This window comes from Corvus kubaryi, unplaced genomic scaffold (genome assembly GCF_017639235.1).
Source record: "Corvus kubaryi isolate FWS band 111438036 unplaced genomic scaffold, C.kubaryi_AGA036_p1.0 37232, whole genome shotgun sequence".
In the NCBI taxonomy this organism is placed as follows: Eukaryota; Metazoa; Chordata; class Aves; order Passeriformes; family Corvidae; genus Corvus; species Corvus kubaryi.
In genome coordinates this window covers 1,615,958-1,642,426 of record NW_024581066.1, presented here as the reverse complement: position 1 = coordinate 1,642,426, position 26,469 = coordinate 1,615,958, and the positions used below count along the sequence as shown (strand labels likewise).

At 38.7% G+C, this 26,469-nt stretch overlaps 2 protein-coding genes across 2 annotated transcripts in view; both read right to left on the bottom strand.

Moving 5' to 3' along the window:
* Positions 1-15,490, bottom strand: part of BTBD9 (BTB domain containing 9) — a 117,036-nt gene extending 101,546 nt beyond the window's left edge. Inside the window, exons 1-6 of the mRNA XM_042022937.1 lie at positions 15,406-15,490; positions 13,420-13,586; positions 8,336-8,546; positions 7,388-7,751; positions 5,525-5,789; positions 3,480-3,699 (exon numbers count right to left, since the gene is read on the bottom strand). Of these exons, the coding sequence (XP_041878871.1) occupies positions 3,480-3,699; positions 5,525-5,789; positions 7,388-7,751; positions 8,336-8,546; positions 13,420-13,501 (1,142 nt within the window). The 5' untranslated portion in view covers positions 13,502-13,586; positions 15,406-15,490. The remainder of the gene's footprint in view (positions 1-3,479; positions 3,700-5,524; positions 5,790-7,387; positions 7,752-8,335; positions 8,547-13,419; positions 13,587-15,405) is intronic.
* A 1,612-nt stretch (positions 15,491-17,102) lies between these two features.
* Positions 17,103-24,686, bottom strand: GLO1 (glyoxalase I). Its single transcript, XM_042022938.1, has 6 exons — positions 24,517-24,686; positions 23,421-23,503; positions 22,086-22,226; positions 21,216-21,283; positions 20,251-20,340; positions 17,103-18,368 (listed from the first exon to the last, which is right to left on the bottom strand). The coding sequence occupies exons 1-6, from the start codon at positions 24,595-24,597 to the stop codon at positions 18,280-18,282; spliced, it is 552 nt and encodes a 183-aa protein (XP_041878872.1). The 5' UTR covers positions 24,598-24,686; the 3' UTR covers positions 17,103-18,279.
* Between the last annotated feature and the right edge of the window lie 1,783 nt (positions 24,687-26,469).

Below are 26,469 nucleotides of genomic sequence, written 5' to 3'. Positions count from 1 at the left end.
TTTCAGTTGTGTTTAAAAGAAAGCTGTTTGTTCTTACCCAGATCCCTATTTTCAAACTAGCTTTGAAAACAAACTCTCACACAGTTATGTTGTGTTTTCAGAATGATTTAAAACATCCACACACTCACAATCTACAGTCATTAGATGAGACTCCTATGCTTCAAAAAAATTAAATGGAGACTTTTAACTCAGTCATAAAAATTATCATTTGTATTCCTTCCTCGTGGAATAAAACTAAACCACCAGTGATATGGTACTATTTCTATTGCCAAATCAATAAAGAAAAAAAAACAACAATTAGTAGATCAAAAATGCAAATTCAAACCCTCACGTGAAAAAAGCAGATTTGCTTTATGAACATTTTCACTGATACTGTTCTTCACTTCTGACCCTTTCAGTTCTTTATGATACATCATCAAGCCTGTCACTACTTCCTTACACACTCCAAAATTACCTCATGAAAAATAAAAAAGCCATTAACAGAATGTGTGTCTTCCTTTTGCTTATCAGTTATGTTTACCTTATAGTTTGCTGTTAAGAGAAAGCAAACCCAAACTAGAACTTAGACGTCACAGCTAATTTCCTATTATATTCATGACTGTAAGGCTTAGAATAAAGTAGAAGTATCACTTGTGGAACAGCAAATCACTGAATATATGTTTCAGAGTGTTTTCTTTCTCCTAAGGTACTAGTCTGCAACATTCACAGGCATTTCAACAGCACTATGTCAGCACTTAGCACTTTTTCACACGGATTTCTGAAGAGTTGCTCCTCCACAGTTCTACACAAGCATTTCTTGTTAAACATTAATGCCTTGGCTAATATTTCCAATTTTCCCGAGGACTTACAAGAGTACTTATTTAAAGCAATATTGTTTAAAAATCCTTAAAAAAATGTTAGATAGTTGTTAATACCAATTTAAGCATTTGGAAAGGTAAGGCTGAATCTTTAAATGTCAATTGCATAACCAGCCTTCATATTTACACCAATGAGATGTGTAATATTCACAACCCACACAAATACAATGTGTTTTAGCAACATTACTATTACTAACATATGTGTACTTGACCAAACTAGGCCCCTAAGTTTTAGAGTTTGAGCAGTTTGGATACAAAGGTTACTTGAAGACCTCTGTGCCCTGAGAATTTAGAGATTCTCACATCATCATTGCTAGCTAACATATATTTGTAACCAACACACAACATGCTACTTTTCAGTTTCTGAAGGTACCAAACAAAGAAATATTACCTCAAAAACACAGTTCCATTATCATACACAATAGTATACCCTTAATTTTTTTTAAGGCTGGATAGCATCTTCTTTGCAGATGCAGTTTGGACAGCTACTCCCCTTAGCACTTTTACAGCTACGATTCAGCTGTTAAGACCCCTGAACTAGAGGTGTAAAACACCTGTTAGTTTGCATTTGGTTCTGTTAAGAAGATCCAATAGACCAAAGTTTCACACAGTTAAAATGAACCGTATAGCTTAAAAAAATGTTCAAAAAGAAGCAATCATGCTGTACGGATCTCTACATGTCTGCACAGGTGCTAAAACACCTCTCTAGAAGACATCATTCATGTATCCCATGAGAAAATTGCAGTTAGGTGGCCAGCAATTCTTAGATAAAGACTGTAGAAAGGAAAAAACCTCTACAAAAAGCAAGGACAATCCCAGAGCAAGTTCCTTAAGATCTTGGCTGGTACATTTTGGCACATGTCTCTGGCCAAACTCTTCCCAAGGCCAACTACCCCACTGTGAATTGTTTTCCTAATATTTAATATGAATTTATCTTGTTGCTTGTATCCACTGCTCTTTGCACTCTCAGCACACAGCTTCAAGAGAATTCTGTCCCTGCATTCTCTATATTCTTCCACTGAACAGGTGAGGAGAGCAACAAATTCTCCCTTCTAAGCCTGCTCATCTTAAAAAAGCAGGTTCCCATGTGCTGAAGCCTTCATCATCTTGGTGTCCTGCTGAACTCACTCCAGCAGGTCAATATCTTATACTGAGGAGCCCACAAATGGACCAAGTACTCCAAATGCCTCCATTTCCATTTCTCTTAGACAGTTGAGTTACTGGAGGGGAAAAAGCTTGACAATTCATAGAACAGAGAATCACAGAATATTCTGAATTAGAAGAGACCCCCTAGGATGATCTAAGTACAACTCCTGGCCTTGCACAGGACACACAGTGCTAATTCCAGTACCATACCTGCTAGGAAGCAAAAGAAAGTCCAATAGCAAACTTTCCACAGAAATCAAGAGGATTCAAAAAGAAAAAATTTTAAAAATCAGGATGACACAGAAACTAGATCCTAAACCATTGAGCCCTCAGTACCTTATGAAGACAAAAATCTCTAGAGTAGAGATGCACCTAGTCTGACATTCTGCCAGCAACAATAGTTTGTTCTACTAATTTCAGACAAAGTGCATACGACACCAAGCAACAGATAACTTTGTAAGAAGTTGTCCCAAGAAAAACATTTTTTCCCTGAGTTTCAGCAGATGCCAATTTATGCCTTGCAGATGAGGGGCATTTTACCAGTTATATAAGTTCTCCAAAAATTGCTAGAGAACTTATTATTAATATATCTCTAATACTGTTTCAGATTTTATAAATTTGGTTGATAATTGCTTCATAAATTTGGTTGATCTCCTGACACAACTAGTATAATACTATATGAAGCAGTTCCTTATACCATCAAAGATTCACTTTTTAATCTTAACAAAAGAAATAGAGGTGAAACAAATTTGAGTTGAACTGAAGTAGGAGAACTTATTTGAAACAGTTAAATAGCTAAAACTTAATGAAATTGGTTTTGAATTACTAGTAACTAATTCATATTTAAAAATGAATTTAAATTTACAAAAATCCCACCCTAAATAAAACTTTTATACAACCTGTTCTAAAGTAACATGGCTTAGCTGAAAAAGCAAAATGCAACTGTTCTACAACTCTAAACTATTAGTCTGAAAATAAAATTAATTCTTTATCAGAAAGGTGATAAGGTATATAATAAATGTGTAAGTAGCCTGTTTTATTGTTTTTAATAGCTTAGGAATAACTGCTGAGCTGTCTACTAAATTATTACCTCTGAATTACAGAATCACAGAATCATTTAGGCTGGAAAAGACCTCTAAGATCAAGTCCAATCTTATTGTCAAAGTGTGCCATTTCTTAATGGTTTTGATGTATTGAAAAAATTGGAACAAAAAAAAAAATTTCAACGTTTGAAATGCAAAGATGTAAAAAATATTTAAATATTTTAAGGTAGTTTAACATCTCAAAATACGGTCTGGTGTGTAAGTAACCAGAATTACATTTAAAAATCAGGGTTTTTTCAAATAAATCTTGCAATAGTCATTTCCAACACCATCATGCTGTTTCCAGAAAATATTTAATTTATAGTTTGCACTGCTACATCATCACCAGTACAAAATGCACTACTTTCCCTTTTTATGTCACCTTGGCACCTACCGACTGTCTCTGTCCCACAGGAGAATTCGTACGTGGTTGATTATTGAGGGCTGGCCTAGTTTAATTTCAATTCCGGACCGGCAGTCGTCGTTGATCGGGTGTCGAGAGAAGCCATGATCCAGGTCATAGTTCTGAGTATCTCCATCTAAAAGAGCAGACTTCAGCTCCCCTTTCACAACTTGTGCTCCATATTTCATTGTTGCAATATTCTCCCCTGGTACTAAGAAGAAAAGGAAATAATTGCTTAAACTTTGCACTCTCATACTGCGAATTAAATGTTCTGGATATCAACTCTGTTAGGTCAGACCAAAGATTATTGGTAGTATCCTTTCTTGGCTGCAAACACATCCTCTAGGGGAAAAAAAAAAAGAAGAAAAGTAGAAAAAAAAGAGGCATTAAGAAAATTTAGCTTCCTCAGTTTCATTTGGTATCTCCTACATGTTTTATGGTAATAAAGTTGTGCTAATTTACTGATAATTATGTAGTTGTGATATTATGTAGCAGTCCCCTTCATGATTTTACAGAATTCTGTTGCACCTGTCAACTGTTGTTTGCTTTTGGTTTGGGTTTTATTGGATTTTTCTCCTCCTAAGTGGAAGAAACTTAAATGTACAAGATGTGTATCAAATGTTCAAGATGCATCATGAATTTGCAGAGTGGCATATACAGCAGTATAGCCACACACACTCCTTCGATAGCTATATGAGCTTCCAGTACCCTGCAAAGGTAAATGAACTCAAGTGAAGTGGGAAACTTCTGGATACTTGGGCTTTGAACCCAGATGGAAAAGCAAGTTTTTTATGCCAATATTTCACAGTAATAAGCTTGTGTCCTAGGAACATCTTCCTTCAAGCTAACTGGGGATAATGATCCCTAACTTCAGCTACAAAACAACACTCTGTAAACTACCCTCTTCAAAAGACATTTTTAACAGCCATCTTTGAGGAGAGATCCTAGAAAATATGATCTGAAAGCTAAATGATGAAAAGCTACCCCAAACTTTTCAGGCAGGCTGGCAACAGAAGTATGAATTTTAACTGGGTGTTAAAAATTTGACATATAAAGAACAGAATTTGAAGTGGTAAGTGGTCGTCAATGTTTCCACAAATAGAAGTTCCAAGGTTCTGAATGAGTACTAAAACAACAAAGAAATTCCACTCTCAGAAAAGCTGCGATTAGGAGCATGTTATTGTGGAGATATATATCCAGAAAAGAAGCCAGAAAAGACCATTTGACTTATTCAAATTTATCTACTGCAATGTCAACAGAATGTCTTGCATGAGAAGACTTTTACAATATCCTAATATTAACTCATATGGTTAAATATTAATAACTGTAACTTCAAAGGGAGAACAAAGAGAATATGCAATTCTGAGATAGCAGTAGTTTTCTGTGCTCATCATGCATGACTGAGAATACAGCGCAGGCTCTTAAAGAACATTTAACTTAATTTTTACTGTGGGCCAAATTCTCCCTATAAATCACACATTAGATGGCTAACAATATCTTTTTAAAGCTTGAGTGTTATATACTATTGTTGAATTAACAGAGAGCACAGAAAAAAAAAGTCAAATACAAGGCTTCTTACATTTCTTAGGCTTCCACTAAAACAATTTCAGAGACTTGTTTAACTATTTAGACAAACAGGTAAAGAGTAAGTGAAAAGTCGTAAGTAGTGGAGAAATTATGAAAATATTTATGAAGAAAACAAGTTGCCATCAACATAAAATCATTTAAATATCATTTATCTCACAGCCAATTCATTTTTATTTTCCACGTTTTTGTAAAACCTTTTCTACTAAATTACCACTTCCTCTAGGAAAATGGTATTACATTCATGTTTGAGCAATATCTGAGATACAAAGCAAGAAAATAATTGACTAATATAAAGGAATAAAAACAGCATGAACAGTTACGTAACAATACGTTTCATATTGTAAGCCTTTTATAACACACAGTAATAAATGAAAACTCAAAGCACAAATTAACCACATCCTCCAGAGAACTACAGTCTGAAGGAAACAAACAAAAAATCTGATGCTTACTTAACATGCCCCTGTAGTTGAGGTCCATGTCCCTACTCTCAGAACGAATCTTAATGGCATCTAAGATGGCATCAGGTGACAACAATCCAGAAGGTCTTACAACGTTCAGTAGTTCTGTTAGACTCATTAGTGGCAAACGTACTGCTTGCATGATTTCAGCATGGTTTTCCTTGGGGTTATGTTTACACCAGTTCATCAAAGCTTGGAAAATGTCCTTTTCAGGAGCTGCAAATGAGTCTCTCAGCACAATACTTAGAAGAGCAGCCTGGAAAAGAGAAATAAGAACAAAAAAATATACCCCCTAAATAAACAGAAATTAATTTTAGTTTTATTTTTTTAATCAAGGGAAATTCAAATACGGCAAAAAGTTAACGGCTATTTTAAATTGTAGCTATTAAAAATAATCTTTAAAGGAGTGACTCCCTGAAATTGTAGCTTGTTTTAGTTATGCAAGAATTACAGAATCCATGACCAAAATAATAGGCAATATTACAAAACCACTAGAAGAAAATGAAATGTAGAGAACTAATCAAATCAATATAATACCATTCAGTAGTTCAAGTTTACTTTGGAACACTACAAGATTTAGGGACTTGGCAGTATGTTCAAAATATTCCTTTGAACTTAAGATTGCTATAAGAACACTGATGAGAAAAAAAAGTGTTGCTTGGAATCACTTTTTTTAACCATTTCTAACTACTTGGGATTTCTGTCTGTCACAATCTTTCCCTCTGTCTTTTGGTGCCAACTAAGAATCAGCAGGTAAGAACTCCAGTGGCTCTTATTCATGTAGAAAACTGACTAACTGCAAAATGAGAACAAAAATAATCAAACAGCTTTTTGATTTTCACTTAGGTAGTAGAATAATCAGGAGCTTGCCTAGAAAAAGGAAAGGTCTCTCAGATATACCAGGACTGGCTATGCCAAAGACATCAAAGTGTGCACTTCCTGATGAATGATGTTTGCTCATTTCTTTATTGATAACATGCTCTCAGAGCTCAGATTTAACAAACCGACATGACAAAGTACAGAGAGAAAAAAATCTTTTTTCCTTATACAACAGGTAAGTGAGCAGAGTAGTGTTGTATACTCATTCAAGGAATAAACCCTTCACAGCTTTTCCACTAAGAAAAATCACTTTAAAAACCCCCAATTAAAGCATCACTCATTCCAGGTGCTCTGCTGCTTCACACAAACACTACTTGAAAACACTCTGTCACTATTATGTCCAGCCCAAAGACCCTGCCGGAGTAAGTGCAAAATTTCAACTTCATAGAACAGCCTGACTCCGTCACAAATATTTACACATCTAACAAAAAAAAGAACACACAAACCCAAAGCACTCTACCACACCACCATATTCTGCAAGTTCAGAACACGATGACAATCAGCAATATAAATCACAGTCATCTCCAGAATGCTTTAGTTTATACAGCAGAAAACCACCCATCATTAAAGAAGTCTGTATCAAGAAATTAATAGAACAAAGTATCTCCTGTCATATTCAAGTCTATATTTGACTTCCCCTGTGCAGCATTCAGAAGCCAAATTATATCAGGAAGACATGAAATAAGACAAATTAAGATTAGATTTCCTGCTGCCATCTTCTAGAACACACCATTAGATTTACTGTATTTAGCTATACTGACTGGTCAATACCTAAAAAATTCAGAACAGATTGCCAAAATTTTCAGTTCAGCTTGTCTTGAATATTTCTAACCATCACAGTTTCACTAGTATAAAATGATAGCTATGAACTAACACAAGTTTTTAATTGGTGCCCCCATTAGTATTTCATCACAAAATTGTATGCACATTAAAATTAACAGTCCTAGCGGAAAAAAGTGCAAACAAGAGATATACCTTAGAAAGTGACAGGAAACCTTCACTGGAGAGGACCTCTTGGGCATTTCTATCCATGAACATACAGCACATAAAAGTTAGTTTGGGAAGAGAATAAAGACTGGCAACATCAAAAGTCATACAGACATTCTGAATATTAAGTATTGTGCAAAGATACTCAGACGTGGAATCCTCCAGTTCTGGGAATCCGTATTTATGTGCTAGGCTTAGGAAGTCTAGAAGAACCTCCTCTTTCTCATCTCGTAGTGTAGCACGACCAGTGTAAATGTATTTCAACAGCATGGTAAATGCCTCTGCAGTAGTGTCCTGAAGAGGAATTTCTGCTTCAGGCTGAGATTCTCTCATTCCTCCATACAATAATGCTCTGTAAGGAAGAGAGTTTAGTTTAGTTTGGTTTAGTTTAGGTTAGTTTAGGTTAGTAGCTTAACTCTCTGAGAAAATTCATTGGAATAAGATTACCAGGAAGCTTTAGTGAATACATTTCTATTGAAAAATGCCCAGCTCTTATATTAAAAAAAAAGCTGGATTAGTATTATTCCTAGTTTTAAAATATATATTCTAGTCTTTTTCAGCCAAACCTCTTCTCAATTCCAATTCATCAAAATGAAACTTGCTAATTGAGTATATTCCATAGAAGCACACCAGTTATACTCTGAGAAATCAAAACAATTTTGCAGTAGTACCTTCCTGTTCTCAAGCGATCTTTCTCTTGAATTTGTGAAACTACCTTCCAAATCCAATTTAATGAAGGTCAAAAGAATAACACTGTGACATGGTATTTATCTTTTTCTATTTGAACAAAATGATTTGATGTGCTGGGAAACATTCACACAGAAAAGGTCACACTCAATGGACAGATGATTACACCCTGAAAAGTTCATAGAGAAATAATGTTTATCTCATCTGCATAAAAATTTCCTGTGAGCCTGACAAAAAGCCTTACTTCACCTGAAATAATGGCATCTAGCAGCCAGGATCACTCTGTGTGCCGGGAAACGCTTCTTTTCCACAATAAAGGTAACGTCGCTGTATTCCTCCCCGTTCATTAGAGCACCAATATGCTCTGACAGAATGTGAACGTGGTCGATCTCCCCCACAGCTGTGTAAGGACGAAGTGGATGGCTGTTACTCATCTTGGAGGGATGGTGATACTGGTAGCCTAAAGGACAAAGAAAACAAGCAATATTACACAGAGCAAAAAATATGAAGAATAGCAAGCATAACTGCAGTAACAAAGAAGTGATTAGTCTAAGTAATCATATATTACAAGAAAAATTAAACCAAGAGGTTGTCTATGAAATTTCCTTTTCAACTGGACACAACACAGCTGGCACCAACAATTCTAGCTGACAAAGTACTTCAGAGAATTCTGTCACCTTTTTGTTCAGTCAACCCTTTTACTTAAAAGAAAAAGCTCCCAACAAAGAGAATTAAAAATTAAACTATTTTAAATAATGTTACCATAAGAAAGAAATTTCATCTGAATTAAAATGCACACACACAAAAATGAAATAAGCTTGTGACCAATTAAGCTTAGTCTTAACTCTCCAGACTGTACTAGAATCAGTGAAAATGTAAAAACAGTGTTTTTGCAGGATTCTAGTCAACTTTTCAGAACTGGGAGAAAAATAACAATCAAGGTAAGTTTTAATAAATAGCAGACAAAGCCTGTCAGAGAGAAAAGCTTTAGAATGTACAATTCAATTTTCTTATTCTTTACACTCAGTTTTCTTGATGACTTCTTGTTCCCTCATATGCATAAGAAAACAAACCCCCTAATACCTCAGTCATAAAATTAGGAGATTGCCCAGTAATGTACAATATAGATTAATGCATTAGGCATATCTTTTGTTTCTTCTTCATTCACAACAGGTTTTAGCTTTTCTTTGTTTTGGTTTATTTTGGCAACAGAGGCTTTCTGTAGTCTCAATGGCAAGAGCATCTCCAGGCAAATTTAGGTCTTATATCGGCATCTATTGTTACACTTCGGTTTACTTTTCTTTAAAAATCAGTTAGCTGTTTCAGTTAACCATCCATATTTTCAGAGACATCTTCCATGCTCCATTTACTAGCAACTTTTCAAAATGGGCAGATACCTAGGGCTGAAGAAAGGTACCACAAGAACCAAGAAAATTATGACACCATACCTTGCACACACCTAACACGTAAATCTTCCAAGTCAAATATTCATGACAGAAATTAACTTTTAGGATCTACTGTAAAAATACTATGAGAAAATATGTAAAAACCAAACAAAAAGATGCACTTGGGGTTATTATTTGCACTTTTAACACATGGAAATGCTTAACCCAAAATCAAGATATTGTGGAAACAGTCGCAAAGAACTTCAACTTAAACTAAAAAAAAAAGTGATAGAAATAGAAAATAAAATTTAAGAAAAATACAGCATACTAAATCAGTAATAGATCACAGCACAAATGGGAACAAACCCCCAGGTTTCCACTGGCTGTCTCTGCTCATTGAATTAGAAGCTGTACGCTTGTGTAGCCACTACAGCACACAACCAGCAACAATGGCCAAGATACTGAAGGCAGCCTAACCCATGGGAACACAGAATACTGTACAGTCATTCTTCTATCCTGACACGAAAGTAAATTAATTTTCATGGGTTTTCATAGTAACAGACTATTTCTTCCACTTGCACTGGTTAATTTACAATTAGTTAAGATAATTTAGATTTATGCTTCCAGTAACATTTACTTTCTATCAAGCAAGGTTAACCAACATCAGCCCAGCAGCATCTATTTCTACCAGCAATACTGCTTACCACAACATGATTGATTGGGAGTTTATAGACAACGGTAAAATTGAAATGCCCTCAAAATAGAAAACTTTTTATTACACCAAGGGAGGAAACAAAGAGATATATTTGTTACTCAGCTGCAATCTCAGGTGTCGGTACTCCTTAAAGACTTTCATACCACACCCATAATTGCTGTTGTTGATCTTCATTTGCAATAGTCAGGCAACCCAACTACATATGAATTACACATCATCAAGGAACTCTGTATTATCTCTCTTCTGTTAGTTTAAACTTTTATTGATTGAGTAAGCTGATTTATGATACTTCATGTACAAATATTGGCACATTTTAATCTTAAAATCTATTTTTATTTCCAGTTTTTACTACATTCTACTTTGTTTCCTGAATCCACTCTTGTCTCTAAAAAATAAGAACAGGTACTGTCTGAATGAAACTGAGAGACTGTAAAAGTAGTGAAGAGAAGGGAATGCCACCAGCTGCACATTAACTTTCCTTTCAGTAGCTGTGGATGTTGTCATGTGCCAACAGGGTGAAAAGCTCAAGGGAAATTGTTTCTATTTACAGTTAAATAAACAAATAAAATCAAAAGCACACTTCCCTCTCAAGGGTACATAAACCTCTGTCTAAACAAGAATCTTTGTAGGTAAGAGGGCAAAGTCTGAAGTGAGAACACTTGCTAGTAACTGAGGATGTTCAGTCCTTATGAACATCAAGATGCTGAACAACAGCAAGCAATGAAAGTAGAAATTTAGAAATCGCCCTGTGTCTAAGCAGCAAGGCAAATTTGTTCTGATGGGTAATGCTCTCTGAATTGCTGGTTCCATGTACTATTCTAATCCATCAGTTTCAAACACAAACCTGCTGAGCACAGGAAATACAGGACTCAAATGATGGCTACAAGCCGAGGAGGCCTTTCAAATGCTTGAACGACTCGAAGTGCTGGGCACTGTCACCTTTACAAAATCACGTTCATGCCTTTTCTGTGCACTATGGGTAACACCAGTATATTGAAGAAACACACCAACATAGATTTCCAACACAAGCTTTGTCTGTATTGTGGATTTTTCATATAAAGCAGACCAGTGAGACAGTCCTGCCTTCAAAATATAGGACCAAATAATACATGACTTCATATCTTCCTAGGCTGGATTAATTAATGGTACAAACTCAGACAACCCTTAAAGCAATCTGTGCATTTCTTGTTTGAGGAAGTAAAACATAATAACCTCTTTAGTTGTGCCAAGTTGCTATGAGCTCACAACTTCCCTGTATAGCTAAACGTGTATTTTTCTAGTTGTTATTCAAAAGTGCCATCTATGATTAAAAAAAAAAAAAAAATGGATGCTGCTAAGAACTTGGGCAAAACCCTTCCTGAAGCTCCATCTGACATCTTCTGTCATCAAACATCACCCTTTCAGAGAATACAGGTGCTTACTCTTCCTGGCAGTCCAAGAAAATGCCATTTACAAGCCTGTTGCCAGCACCATAACCTATTTCCAGGAGGTATTCAGAGCTAATTAACTGCCTCAGGAGTCAGCTGCTGAAGCTTTGGATATGACACAGAAATAAACAAACAAAACAGTGTTCTCAGTGATTTCAAGGCACCATTAGAAAGGCAACAGTCTGAAAAGGCATTTGTTAGGTCCTAAGGCCTACAAAACCACTTCTCTGACCCCACTGAAAGACACGCTATTCAAGAGTGAGCATGTGAAAAATGCAGCCTAGTATTACAATAAGGCAGCATGCAATACTAGGTAATTTCACCCCCTCTAAGCTTTCAGTTTCTTGTATTTCTACTCAGTAAGTAATCTGTAACATATTATAGGATACAAAAACAAGAGCTAGAAAATGCAGCAACAACAGCAAAACAGCAAAGACATCCTTACTAAATAACTAGAAGCTGCACTGAAAGATCAGCACTCAGTCTCTTCCCTCCCTCATTTAGTTTAACACTCAAGAATCCTCTGAAAAGCAGTGCTGCTTCAAAGAAGCATGGAAGTGTTGTTTTTCTACAAGGCATAGAAGATTGAATATAAGAAATTATCATGAATAATTTGAAGAAAAATTTTATATCAAGTGAGTGAAGAATGCTTACATAACTGATACCTCCATCTAAACTTTAGAAATAAATGCAAGTAAACAGATTATTGCTAGAATTAATTTTTTCATGAAGTATGTCTGGATTATAAACACTGAGCAAATAATTTCATACCTTTAAAACAACTAATTCCTACATCCTCTAGTTTGTACCTAGCAAGATAATACTTTTATCAGAAATACACAAAGGGAATTTTCTTAAATGTAATACTTTTACACTGCTCTTTTATCTAAAAACTGGTTCTCAGTTTATTGGATGGCACTTGAGTAGCATCTCAATTTTTCGTAATTCACTACATCATAATTACTTCATATATTGTAAATAAATTCTAGCAAAGTATTACTTTAGTTTCAATGTTTATTACCACAGACTCCCAGAACACAATAGGTGTAACAGTAACACTACTGTACAAACATACCACTGGTTCAAATCCTATGGTTTGTATTTCCAATGGATATACATATGTCTTTTTATAAAAAATAATTTGTTCTCCCGAGTTCAGGCACAATAAACAAACAACTCAGGAAACAGAAATTTTCTGTAAATACTTCAACATTCAGAGTGTAAACAATTCTGTCAGAACCGCTGCTACAGTAGCTCCTTTGTACTTCTAAGTAACAATAACAAAGTTGAAACTGAGTGAAAATTGACAGAAAACCAAAAAAGTTTTGATACTTAGTAGCCAAAAGTACAAACAACATAATCAACCCCTATGACTTTATAAATACAGAATATGAAAGCTTGAGTAAGTGCAATTCACAGAACTTTCAAGTCTCATCTCCAACCCTTCTGTTGTGAAAGGATTAAAAGGAAAGCAGATGGTAACATTAATGGTAACTAACCACACCACCCAATCACAGCATTCGAAACAGCAATTTAGTACCAAAAAATATTTTGACTCAAAGCATATGGGAAGTTATGCCCTGCTCATCTGCAAACACATTCCTGTCACTTAAGTGCTGTAGTGCCAACGTTTTACATTCCGCTCAGACGCCTTCCTGTGACAGAAGAGCAGGAGTCAGTTTAGCTAAGTACAAAGAACAATATATTAGTGCAGATTATTTATTAACATGTATATAAAATTAACCTGCTTAAAATGGCATACAACAAAACCATTAAAATCTCAAGAAAACACATCGGTCCACTCACCAGTGAAGCTGTCTGAAGACCTACAGTGAACGTAGCCTGTAGGCAGATTCCCGGCTTCCGGGAAATTAGGGTTCTTCGCCATTCTGAACAACAGACAGATTGAACAGCAAGCTCATAGAAACGTTATTCAGCAACATCCAGCTGCACAGCAACAACTGGACCATTTCCTGGAACAATGCATGAAATACACACCATCAGAAACCATGAGCACAAAGCCTTATGATGAAAGTGAGAGAGATGTGTATTTCTCAATTCAAACTTTGTGGAAATAAATTCTTTTAGAAACCTTCAATTTCATGAGAAAACTTCTAAAACCGTTAGAATACGGCAATAGAATTTCTTTTCTGAGTCATCATAATTTAATTTTGACCATTCATATTTTTAACCATCACAGAACATACTGCCATTCATTTGTTCATTTTAAGCCACAAAAATTTCATCTTGACATTCCTGCTACAGCATTAACGTCCCTGAAAACCCCATTTTCCCACACAGGTGTCCTAATTAAACCAGGTCTATACAAACTGTATCACACACACATTATTCCCTACACAGCCAAAATTCTCCAAGTGTTCTTGGCTAGCTAAGGGTTTTGGGAGTTCTGGTCGTTGTTTTTTTTACAAGATTTAAGGCAGTTGCAGATCTTTCTCTTGCACAAGCTTTTTTATAAACAGGAAAACGAAACAAAACTGTAGGGTGAGGAAATACAGAAATATAGAGGCTTTACTTGCTTAAATACATAACCGACATAATGAGTCTCCTCAACAAGTATAAATTATTGTTAACCTTCCCATCAAATCTGCCAGGAGGAAAAATAAACTGTATTTAATTTGGTAAGTAGATGATACCTTGATGTATGAATTCTCTCGTAAGAGTCACTCTAACCTTCTTTAAAGGATACGTTTAAGAGAACAAAGGAGGAGAGGTAGAAAAAAAATACTTTTATGTAGTCGCATGAACTAGAAAGTTATCACACCTTAATCCTGCAAGTCAAAAACAGACATGTGACAATGAAAATCTCCTGGGTTTTGAGAAACAAAATGTAATATGTAAATACTTTCTCTGTAAGTAATGTATATTATCGTGTTGGCCCGTGTTGTCAAAATATATTCAAAAACCTTTTATGAAAATTCTTGGTCTTTTTTTGTTAAATATGAGTAAACATCCCAACAGAACAGTTCGAGTACCTGATTTACAGATTTGTAACAGAAGGCACACCAAATACACCTACATTGTGAGGAGGCTCAAATTAAATCCTAAAACACAAACAAACTTAAGTGATTCCAGCACAGGGATTTAAGAAGGTCTGCGTGCTGCGCTTTAAAAGCACGAGCAAAGAGCATTGCTCGGCAAGCGAGATCATCGGCAGGTTGCTAACAAGTTAACATTAACTTCTTTGTTTTTTGAAGTCTGATAACACGTCTTCTAAGAGTTAATTTCAATGAATCACAGTAGTGCGTAACTTGCACAGTGGTTAAACTACTACGACACCAAAGCAGCAGGGAAAACACTGAGTACCGCGAGAGCGTCAGAATACTGAATTCGTATTTTTAAGTAAATAAAATTCCAATTAGATAGCCACAACAGGGCCTTGAGAAGCCAGCCGGGGGCAGGACGAGGGGGCGGCAGGTGAGACGGGCGCGGACCAAAGACGGCGGCCGGAGCCGGCGATGAGCCCAAGGTCGCGCCCGGGGTAACCCGGGCCGCCACGGACCCCCAGCCCGGGAGGCGCCAGGGAAGGCGACCCCCGCCCGCTCGGCCGCCCCCTCCCTCGCCTCCACAAAAAGGCACTTCAGGTGAAATCGCTTCACCGCCAAACGCGTCCGGCGCCTTCGCCGGACGGCAGCACTCCCCCGGCCCGCCCAGGGTCGCCCTGCCCGCGCCCGCTGGGAGCCTCCGGCGGCAGCACCTCACTCCGGACGGCCTCGGGACCCCGCTCGGCCTCCGGGCCGCGCCCCCCGCGCCCCTCCCGCCCGCGGGACTCACCGGCCCCGCCGCCGCCGAGGCCTCCTCCCCCCGCCCTGCCGCCGTCCATACGTCACGTGGCGGCGCGCTGACGTCAGCGGGCAGCAGCGGCCTGCGTGTGACGCGCGAGCGGGCGCCACCGGGAGCAGGTCCCGCCGGGCCCGGGAGCGCCGCCGCCGCCGCCCGGTTCCTGTTCCGGCCGTGGAGCGCAGGCGGCCGGGACACAGCGGCGCTGCGCGCTTGGCCGGACAACAGGGACTGAAATACCGACTGGTGTTTAACCTTCCCCGCCGCCCCTGCCCGCTGCTCCGCGGCTACATTCAAAATCCCTGTTTCCTTGGTAACAGCGTGCGTACCTCCTGCCCTTCGGTGTGTGTCCTGCTGTCCTGCGTCAGGAGAGCCTCTCCCAGCGGGAACGGGGAATGTGGGCCTGTCGCTACGTGACCATAGGATTGACTTCTGCTGCACTGCATGAAGCTAAATTTAACCCTCCGAGAGGCAAAGCACTCTACCCGCTATTTAATTCCATGCTTTATTTAGCAGGAAATAAGTCTTCCTTGGAAGAAGTAAAAATAGTGCTCTGTAACAGTGAAAACATGAAATAATTTAAAAAGTTTTTCTACGTCTAAAATATTTTAATATTGTTGCAGGTTAAAAGACTTATCATTAAGTGTTTTTTCTTCAGTAGTTTATTCTTGGATTTTGTATCTGCAAATACTGGTTTAAATTGGTTGTCAGTATGACAAGCAGCAGTAACTTTTTTTTCAAAAAACCCCATACCGTGCCCACTTCGTGATACTGCTGCAACTAGTTTGTAGATGCCAGTGGTTTTTTACTACTTTCGTCTTTATTACCTCATAATCAATCATGTCTACACTTTGTCAAGCACCTAAAAATCCATGGGTCACTACAAGATTAGCCAACATACTTGGCGTGAGTTTTATTTGATTACTAAGCAGACAAGCTTTAGTATAGCCTGCTCCTACTAATGTAGTTATCCCCTGGACAACATAACAGGAAAGATGTGTGCTAATGTCTTTCCAAACAATTCAGTGGGTGGGGGTATGGGTGTATCTTTGAAATAGTTCTTAATGTCTCTACCAACTTCAAGCCACAGGTTTATTATAGAGCCCAGACAGTTTGACTCCTGAAACTTTGGGGGAAAATGACATGTTTAAGGGGGAATTATGTGGTAGGCAGTTTGGGAAGGCTGTACCTTCCTAGTACCTCGGCCAATGGGGAAAGGAGGAGGGCAACATGAATTTATAGAGGGTGGCTGTGTCCTCCAAAACCTCGAGAAAGAAAACGCTGAGGGTGTGTGCCCCAGTGGACTCTCCCCCTTTATTCGAATAAAGTTGCAGGACTCCTCTGTCTCCTTTATGGACACTGGCTTTCCATAGCATGGTTTTCCCACTCAGATGGCGGCTCGTCCAGGGTCCTTCCACGGTCTGGGGCCAGCACACTGCAAGAGGTCCTGGAGGCGTGCCTCACCCAGTTTTTAGGTGATCAGCTCCCTGCTGGGTAGTACTGGGCGATGGATTGGGTTCCCAACACTATCCAGGAGACAGGTGGACTACGGAGGTCTCAGAAGAGTCCACAGGAAAGGACCACTGGAAATTTCACTGGTGAGTACAATGATTCAAAAAAGAATCCTCAGAGCACAACAGCGATCCTTTCAGTCATCTAGAATTCAACAATGAGCAAAGCAACACGTCATAGTCCTTTCAAATTTTATGTAGTTTTCACCAATGCTTTATTGAGAAGGGAACTGCAATGCCATTACACTGTTTGTTAGCCTTTGGTTACACTATACATTATTTGATAGCCACATAGCTGAAGAAGTTAAGTGCTACTCAAACCAGAGTCAGGCAAGGCAGAGGGTTTTTCTTTCCTTGTTGGAAGAAAAAAAGAATTTCAAAACTTCTCATCATTTACACTGTTTATAACATGTGAAACTGCATAAAATCAAGTAATTTGAGTAACACATGTAAATGCTACATGTTTTCCTGCTGTTTGCAGGTATGTACCATTGGTTGTTTTGGGAGGGCAGAGCAAATGTCTAGTAGTAGGAAACTGTTCTTTCAGATACTCTTTTTCATTAAATTCCTAAGGCAGAATATACAGAGCATTTAAGTCAAATATAGCCCCAGGCTTTTGTTGAAACAAAAATTATGGACAAGTTCTTCCTAGTGTTAAGAAGGGTCACTGTGAGTTAGCAACTGTGAGACCTCTTCTCGTGGCTGTCAGTCAGCAGTTAGGAGCTGAGCTGAAAGACTGAATTCTTTCTGCTGGGCAGATTTATTTTAATTACAGAATTTCTTGTTGCAAGACTGTTTAAGGCTGCTCCTTAAAAGAGTTGGCTGGAATAATGTAAGCAAGATTATGACTTTATAAGCATGCTACTACTCAAGTCAAAGTCAGTCTGATGTTTTATTTTCTAGTTTACAAGATAGGACATGAAGTCTTCAGGATCTTTTGACTTCATAAAAAAATACTCTAAATTAATTTATTTTTTCCTCCTCATTGATGCTCATCAGTAGTAACATAGGATTTGTTGTTGGTTAGTTTAAATCTAATCAGTATGAGATGCAGTGAGTTTCTAGTCATGTATCTTTGGACAGTGTTTATTGAAATATTAACAGAATGAATGTTCAAGCGGAGAATCTGTGTAAGTGCTCTTCCAGAAAATGATTGAGTATTCCTAACAGGAAACAATTTGCAGTGGCATCACAGGACAAGAAAAAAGGAATCCAAGTGAGGTCCCGGGGGACAGTTTTGAAGGAGACTCTGAACATGACTGATTCCTCTCTATTAAGCAAATTTCACAAACACTGTTACAGATTTTCTCCAGGAGACTGAAAGTGGGCATCTCTTACACAGTATACTTCCCTAGAACTAAGTGAGAGTCACCATGTGGTTGGGATTCAAAATTTCAATCCAGTAGCCATCAGGATCCTGAACAAATGCAAGTCCTTTCATTTTACCTATTAGGGGAAAAAAAAAAAAAGAAAAGATAAAAGTTAAGACTACATGACTGGTTCTTAATGTCAAATATGACTACTTTGAAAAATATTTTTCCTTTTTTCCTTTTGCATGAGAATTAGTTCAAATTTAGACAGATAATTCTAAACACATCCACATTAGTTTTTAATCAGCATTAGATTTTTGTATGCAAAACTGTTGATCCTACTCTCAACAAAGCAGTAGTTAAAAGACACTTTGGAATTCCATCTTTTGTTGATTTAAGGTTTTTGCATATGCCCCTGTTCATCCTTAAAATTCAGAAAAATATTTTTCTGCTTTGGAGAGGTTTTGACATATTTTATTGAACTGGATTTGCTGGTATAAGATCCTGTGTTCCTCTGCCCTGTTCATCTCCCATCATTCCTGACTCCACACTGAAATTTCACCGTAACATTTTTACCCCTGATGTGGTTTGCAGTATATTTTGCATCACTTCATAATGTAGAGAAATGCAGGACAGGATTGCTTTAAGTTTTACTGTTGGAAAAAAATACTATTCATTAAAACAGGGTCCCTAAAAGTTGTTTTCAACAGTAGATCAGGATAGCACAGCTTAACATGTTATCTTGAAAGTGTTAACCACACACAGTTATACTTGCTCTATTAAGTTATTCACTGTAATAGAACCAGCCTAGCTCTTAAAATATTCTAGTCACAAAAACAACTGAGAGAATACATGTTTGATCAGTAAGGTAGGAAAATAAACTCCACACTGGATCTCCCAGCCTGCTCTGCAAACGTGAAGCCCAAAACTTTCTCCTCCTTGGCATCTGCCACATCAATTTTGTTTCTGAATTTTAAAGAAGAGCTTTTGCTCTGCCCCTACCCTTTGTTTGCTTCAGGAGTTCTTTCCCGTGATTCTCTCAATGTAGAGTCTAAGGTTGTTCTTCTATGTACTTTCGTTCCTATCACTGCACAGCTCTAAGTCAGCAACTCTCATTTCAAGCCTCTCAAGGTTTAACAAATAGACAAATTTAAAAAGGCTCAGAAACTCTAAAACACTAGAAATACCAAGATCTATTCTTAATTCAAGAAATCAAGTTAAGCTTTCAGCTATATTTATTTTGCTTCAGCTGAGAACACAGTGAATAAGATGAAAATCACTTAAATCTCTTTTCAATTACTAGTATTACATGTTTGTTTTTGAATGCCTCAGTCCTAAAAATCTCATGAGGTCTTTTCATGAAAGAGAATCCAGTTGAAAAATGCAAGACTTCTCACCACTCCTGCATTTTGGGATATTTTCACATAGACATTCTTTGCTTACATACTCTCTAGACATTTGTGCTATACATTATGCAAGTCAATTATGATACAGACTAATGAGGTTATTTCTACCAAAGCTGACAGAACAGTTAAAAATATAATAACAGTAGGTTGTATAGTAGGTGTTAGGTGGATTTACATAAAAATAACCAGAAAAGTCAAGAATGACTCAGTTTTAATGGGTGGGAACAATTTTGTTTTCTGACTCATTTTCATACAAGAGCCAAGCACATGTGCCATGTGAATTTGATCCATGTTACAGTAAATGCTGTAACAACTCCAAGCAGCAGTATACATGACATGTAACCTATGACATCAACAGAGCACGTGAATTTTACTGAAGGTCAGGCTGCATACAGAAGGCACACAGCAGACTGATGCATTATTTTTACTGGGATGGATCTATTGCCAGCTTTGCCCACTCTATAAGGGAGTGCAGGGATAACTGGTTCTAGAAACCTCTAAGCAGTGGCAACTCCTAGAAACACATTACCCAGCTTTGCAGGAAGATCTACTAGATAGAATATATTAAAACCAAAGAAAAAAAATTTACTTCCATTTCTGAACAAGACTTACCATCATCTGGTTTCTTCACAAATTTCACTCCTAGTTCTTCAAACCTCTTACAAGCTTTATAGACATCAGGAACAGCAATTCCAATGTGTCCTGTGCAAGAAAGTAAAAAGAGTGAAGTACATTGTAAGTATTGCTGGGTGTTCTGTGGAAAAAGTTTGCTCGGTATTTGATGCTGCAGTTCACATGAGATATGACTATATTTAAGAAAAAAATCCAGAAGAGCATTTTGGGTATTAACATTCTTCTTCAAGGAGTTGTCTTTTGATAATGCCTTTTAAATATGAATGTTAAAGTATCTTATGTTGTTTACACAAGAACATTATTTAGGGTAGGAAAAATAAGATTTTCAATCAAACTGTTTTATCTGTATTTTCTTCCTTGAAGCACAGCTCCATAACAGGATTTTGTTTTATTTGCTCTGTTTAACAGCACGGGGAGTTTATCATTAATGATGTTTTTGCAGAGACTGACACTAGTGCTATGCAAGGCCTGAGCTTAAGAATCAATTCAGGAGCTTTAAATGTCAAGTGGCTGGACCGAGTGTGAAACTTATTTCACAGCAGTGACCTCAGAATATCAAATCAAGCCACATACATCCTCAGTGCTACAGACAAATGGAATTGTCCTTCTACCTTAAAAGGGGTAACTAGTGGATTATACAGTGGAAATCCAAGCGTAAATGAGTTTAAACACCATGATAATCTAATACACAAGCACAACTGGTGTTCTTCATTCAGCAGTTACAATTAGAATGTGTTTGCTTGCCAAAAGATTCGATTCTTGATAAAGAGTGTAACTGTGGCTCATTACTCTGAAACACATTGGTTCATTTATTTTCATCATCTTTCACAGTATACATGTTGAAAGAAGAGAGATAAAGGATGAGAAGCAAGTTCCCTTCTTTCCAAGAGTTAGTACATTTTATTTCAAAGCTTAAAACTATAAATACAAGACTAAAGACCTACCAAATCCTCGGGGATCTGAATTGCCATTGTGATAAGACTGACTGTCATCATTTTCAGTGCCCCAGTTGCTGTAAGAAGTAATTATTACATATTGAAGAAAAGCATCAAAATTAACAAATCCTAAATGTTCAGTTTCCTTGGGGAGGGTAAGTTGTTTCTCCTAAGAAACCAGAGAATTCAGATGTTGGCTGCATTCATTAAACTACAAAAACCTTCCCTAGTCATGGGCTCCAGGGACAGTCTTGGGGCTACTCCAGTCATGTTCACATTCCTACACTAATATTTAGGGTCTACATCTGTATGAGTCAGAAATACTCCTGTCTCATTGAGATTAGAGAGAAGGTTTTGCTGCACAAGTCAGTGTATCTACCCACCACTGGGGAACAACAAATGAGAGTAGCAGGTCCTGGAGTTAAGTAAGACAGCATTTGGGAGATTGTTTCTGCACAATTATAATGATTAGCAGCATTAACCAAATTGTCCTGTTTACAGGAAGCATCTGTTTTGACTTAATACCCCTTTAGATTAGATTCCAAAAGCAATAGTTATCCATTATTAGGATGCTTTGGGCATCGAAAGGAAGGTCTAACCACATTGGGTTTCCCTAAATTACTGACACAGATGGCATGCATATAAAATATAGCAAGTACTATTTCATATTTATGTTCACCTAGCAGTTTGAAAGAGCTCTGAGAAGAGGAAGATTAAGCTTTCTAAGTAACCAACCTCAGACACATTGTAAGGCTACATGACAGTAAAGATGTATCTACAGTAATGATTAAAATTTTTATTCCATCTAATGAGATTTACAATTATCCAATACTGTTTAATCACTGTTAGCTAAGTGTCATCTCTCATATAAATACTTACTGTGTCAGTTCAAGTGTAGCTTTTCTAGAGAAGGTCCAAGGTGTTCTCTCAGCTTTATCTTTCGGGATATCGTTTTTATCTTCATACCCCAGGAAATAGAGTGAGAATTTCATAGTAGGAAAGTCAAATTTTTGAAGCAGTCTAAATGGCAAAAGTTATTTTGAAATAGTAACTTATAAGGGTAGTCAGGTTGCTTGCAAATAAACCAAGATGCTTCCCCTATGGAAAAATTATTTCCATGAATTTTTGCTTTTCTGTAATCCACACCTTAAAATAGCTACATTTTAAACTATCAAAACACTCCAGAACCCATTACAAACCTACAAAATTTGTAAGAATCAGATGTTTAAAAACCAAACTACCAGTAACTGAATAGAAAAGTCAGTACAAACGGCTTGCATCTCGAGGTTGTCACTGTGCTACTTGCCTGTATTTTCACAGGAAAACCTTTAACCACTTTAAAATTTCACCAATGAATAAAAAGATCTACTTTGAATCTTACTCATTCTGGGGAGCTCATTGGCACCAAAGTTTAAGAACACAGCAAACATACCATTAGATGATATATATTTACAGTTTCAGTAGCTATTTATAATGATAAAATCCCATTCAGATGTGACAATTTAATCAATTAAAAATACACAAGGCATACGTTTTTATGTAGGACATTTAACTGGAACAAGTAGGCATGCAAAATTAATCTAATTTCATTTTTACAAGGTATTTAATTTTTATTTTCACACATTTTCACTACAGCGGAAATAATTTATTTTACTTTAGTCTGGACTCATTTCAAGATGTTTAAAAACACAGCATTTTGTTTTGAAATAACTCAAATGCCAAGAATGCACAAAAAGCCTCAGCATAAACATGTTAGGCTACTGCAGGGCATCTGCCTCCCAAAAGCCTTCTCCAAAAGACTGAGCTTGGACCTTGTCGTCACCGTTTATTCCCCTGTTCTCATGTGACTGGAGGTAGTCATAAGCCACCTCTGAAAACTAGCAGAAAACTTTATTTCAAGATTTTTAACAATGACTCCTCATTATAAGCACAGTCATAAAAGTTACCAGTTAGCTGCAGGCTCAGTGAGGAGGAAGTAAGCAAGTTAGACACTGATAATGAATGACCTATTTAAGAAAAAAAGAAATTTCTAGTCAGGGCCAATATTAGTTCATTTGCAGCTTACTGCCAGACTGTCCAACTGAGCATCAGCTCATGGGCCAGCATTGTTTATGTACTTAGACCAATTAGTGTAATTACATCCAAAAAAAAAAATTCGTTTCAGAAGAACAGGAGAAAAACCCAAACTTATTGTGGCATGCAAATTCTACTCACGTCATTCCCAGTACCCTTGTATAAAAATCCAATGACTTCTTAGGATCCTTTACTCTTAACATTGTCTGCTGAAACATGAAATCCTGTGGACCAAAAAGGTTTATTCTTTATACATCAGCCAGAATTGAATTATGGGTATTAACAGAGATGCCAGTTAGTAATGAACCTAAACCCAGCAGGTTCAGAAATAAAAAAGAGAACTACATTAAGTATAAATAAAACCTTTTGTCCTAATTCTACACATAAAGATTTGTGTTAAATAAATATGTCTTTGTAACGTAATGTTTAAAACTAACAGACCCATGAGTGGTATCACTCAACATATATTATCAGAGGCATCAAAGAAGGGTATCTTTATTATTCTTTTATAGGGCTGTAGCATACATGAACAACTTCACACACAAGGACAACAGACACACGAATATTCAATATTGAGCCTCCTAGACTCCTAAGCTCATTATTTTTATTATTTCAAGGCACAGGTATTGAACTTCTGTCAAGCTTGATTATATCTTGGCAGCAAAAGCAGCCTGCAACTCTGTAAGGACATTTTCTCGAAGCCCAAGGGTAACTATATACCACAGGCTTGTGAACGACCAAGTGGATAAAAAACGAGTGGTAGAAAAGCTGACACAGGTAACGGAACAAAACCCCAAAAAATACAATCACAACGTTCTCCTAATAAAAAGTAAAAACGTTTGGGGTGTTTTGACGGATTTTTTGGTGCTGCCCTGGCAGGGACGGTCCGAAGCGCCCTGGAGCGCTCGCTCAGAGCCAGACCAGGCGCGGGCCCGGCCGAGGGCGCCACGGAGGCTTCAGGGGCTCACCGGGACCGGCCCGGCCCGACCGCCCCCTCCCGCCACCGCCACCCCCAAACCGGGCCGGGCTGCCCGACGGACAGGCCGTCAGAGCAGCTCCGTGCCCGGCCACCCCTCGCTGCCCCGCCAGGAGCCGGCCCGGCCCCATACCGGCCCCCATGCACCGCACGTCCGCCCGGCGAGGCGCGGAGAGGGGACCGGGGAAGGGCGGGCACCGGCGCTGCCGCGGAGCAGACGCCACAGCCCCGGGGCGCGCCCGTCACCCCCACCCAGCCCACCTTGGTGCTGGCATCCGGCTCCGAGCAGGCGCCGTAGGCTGCCTCGTCCGTCAGCCCGCTGAGCTCCGCGGGGGCCGCCATGTCGGGACAGGAGGGCCGAGAGGAGGAGGAGGAGGAGGAGGAAGGGGAGGAGGAGGAGGCAGGAAGGCGGCGCTGCGCCCCGCCCCGCCCCGCCCTTCCCTCCCCGCCCCGCCAGCGGCTGGGACGCTCCGTCGCAGGGATGCTGGAGGAGTGCGGCGAAGGTGGCGGGTTAGATAGAGGTCTGCCAGTTCGTTCCGTAAGTGATAGCGAGCCCCTCAAGATCTGAATCAAACTTTTCAGTTTTTGTTTTGCTGTTAGTCAGTAGCTATATCTGGGCAGTTATGATCAACATTATGAACGTTGTATGCTTGGTTAATCTTCTGTTTTAAGGAGAAGACAGTCCCAAGATGAATGGGCTGTCTGGATGAGAGCCACAAGGAACAAAGTCAGCAAAACTGAGCAGTAACTGGGAAAAAGGTAATCCCAGCAATGGACAATCACGACCACTGACTCATTGACCACCTACTCCAAACAGACCCCAGACTCAAACGGAAGGAAGAACTGCACCTGTGGACTGATTAGCATAAGAAGCGAGAGATACAACTGGCAAATACGGGGTTGAGTACTAATTAATAGCAAAGTTATGTAATTTGTAACCAATGAATGCTGATGCCTTTGTTTGTCAAAATGTATAAATACCGTAAAATTTTGATGATTGGGGAGCCAGCATTTTGTGGGTTACCACCTATCTCCCTACTTTGAGCAAACTAGAATAAAAACTAGAAATACCTCTCCTCAGTGTGTGAATTGATGCTGCACAGGTAACGAGCCTGTGTTCAGGACAACATAAGGACCAAAGGGAAGGAGGTTCCCTGACTGTGGCATTACTTAGCTGAAGCATGGAATGACAGTGAGGATCCCCTACAGTGAGTGACCTGACGATGCGTCCCTCCAGTTGCCACTGGCAGGCCAAGGGTATCACACCAGTGCCAGAGCAGACACAGCTGATAACCCAGCTCCACTGGAATGGTGCTGTAAGTCCTGGCAGTATCAGGCTGTTTGGGAATCCTGGCCTTGCCTTGTTAACATACTCATGGCAGCCTTGGTTTAGTGTTGACAGAGGTTGATTTCTGCTTTTGCCTCCAGGCACTGGGAAAAGATTTCAAGTAGCATTTGTCACAGAATCACAGAATTGGGCAAATTGGAAGGGACCACATTAGATGTGTTCCAATCTCCCTGCTCAAGCAGTGTTATCCCAGAGCACATGGATTGTGTTCCGATGGTTCTTGAATATTTCCAGTGAAGGACACTCCACAACCTCTCTGGGCAATCTGTTTCAGGGCTCAGTTACCCTCACAGTAAGAACTTCCTCATGTTCAGGTGGAACTTCTCTGCATCAATTTCTGCCTTTTATCCTTTGTCCTATTGCTTGGCACCACAGAGAAGAGCCTGGAAACATCATCTTGGCACACCCCCTAGCCCCCCTTTAGATATTTATACACATTGATGAGGCCCCCTCTCAGTTGTTTCTTCACCTGTCAGAGTTATGCACTGGCCTTTAGTACAAAAATATCATTTCAGGCCTAAGAGTGAAGGGTAATATTGAAAGGATTGAGGAGGTGTCTTTACAAACAAACTGTGGGCCTGATGGTAGATAAGCCAGATACTGACAGGTGAAAGAAGCAATGGGAGGAACCATAAATTCCATAGGAATTCGACTAAATTGACACAGACTGTTACTCACTGAAGACTGCTAATCCCTGGATTTAGAGAAAAAGAACAGAAATGCAAGGAGAAGAATAAGGAAGGAGTACACATTAGAAATGGGTTTGTATTAAGCAATTCGGGAAGTCTGTACCTCTCAAGTACCTCAGCCAATGGGGAAAGAGAGAGGGAAACGCGGCCGGGAAATTAGGATAAGAAGGACGCTGC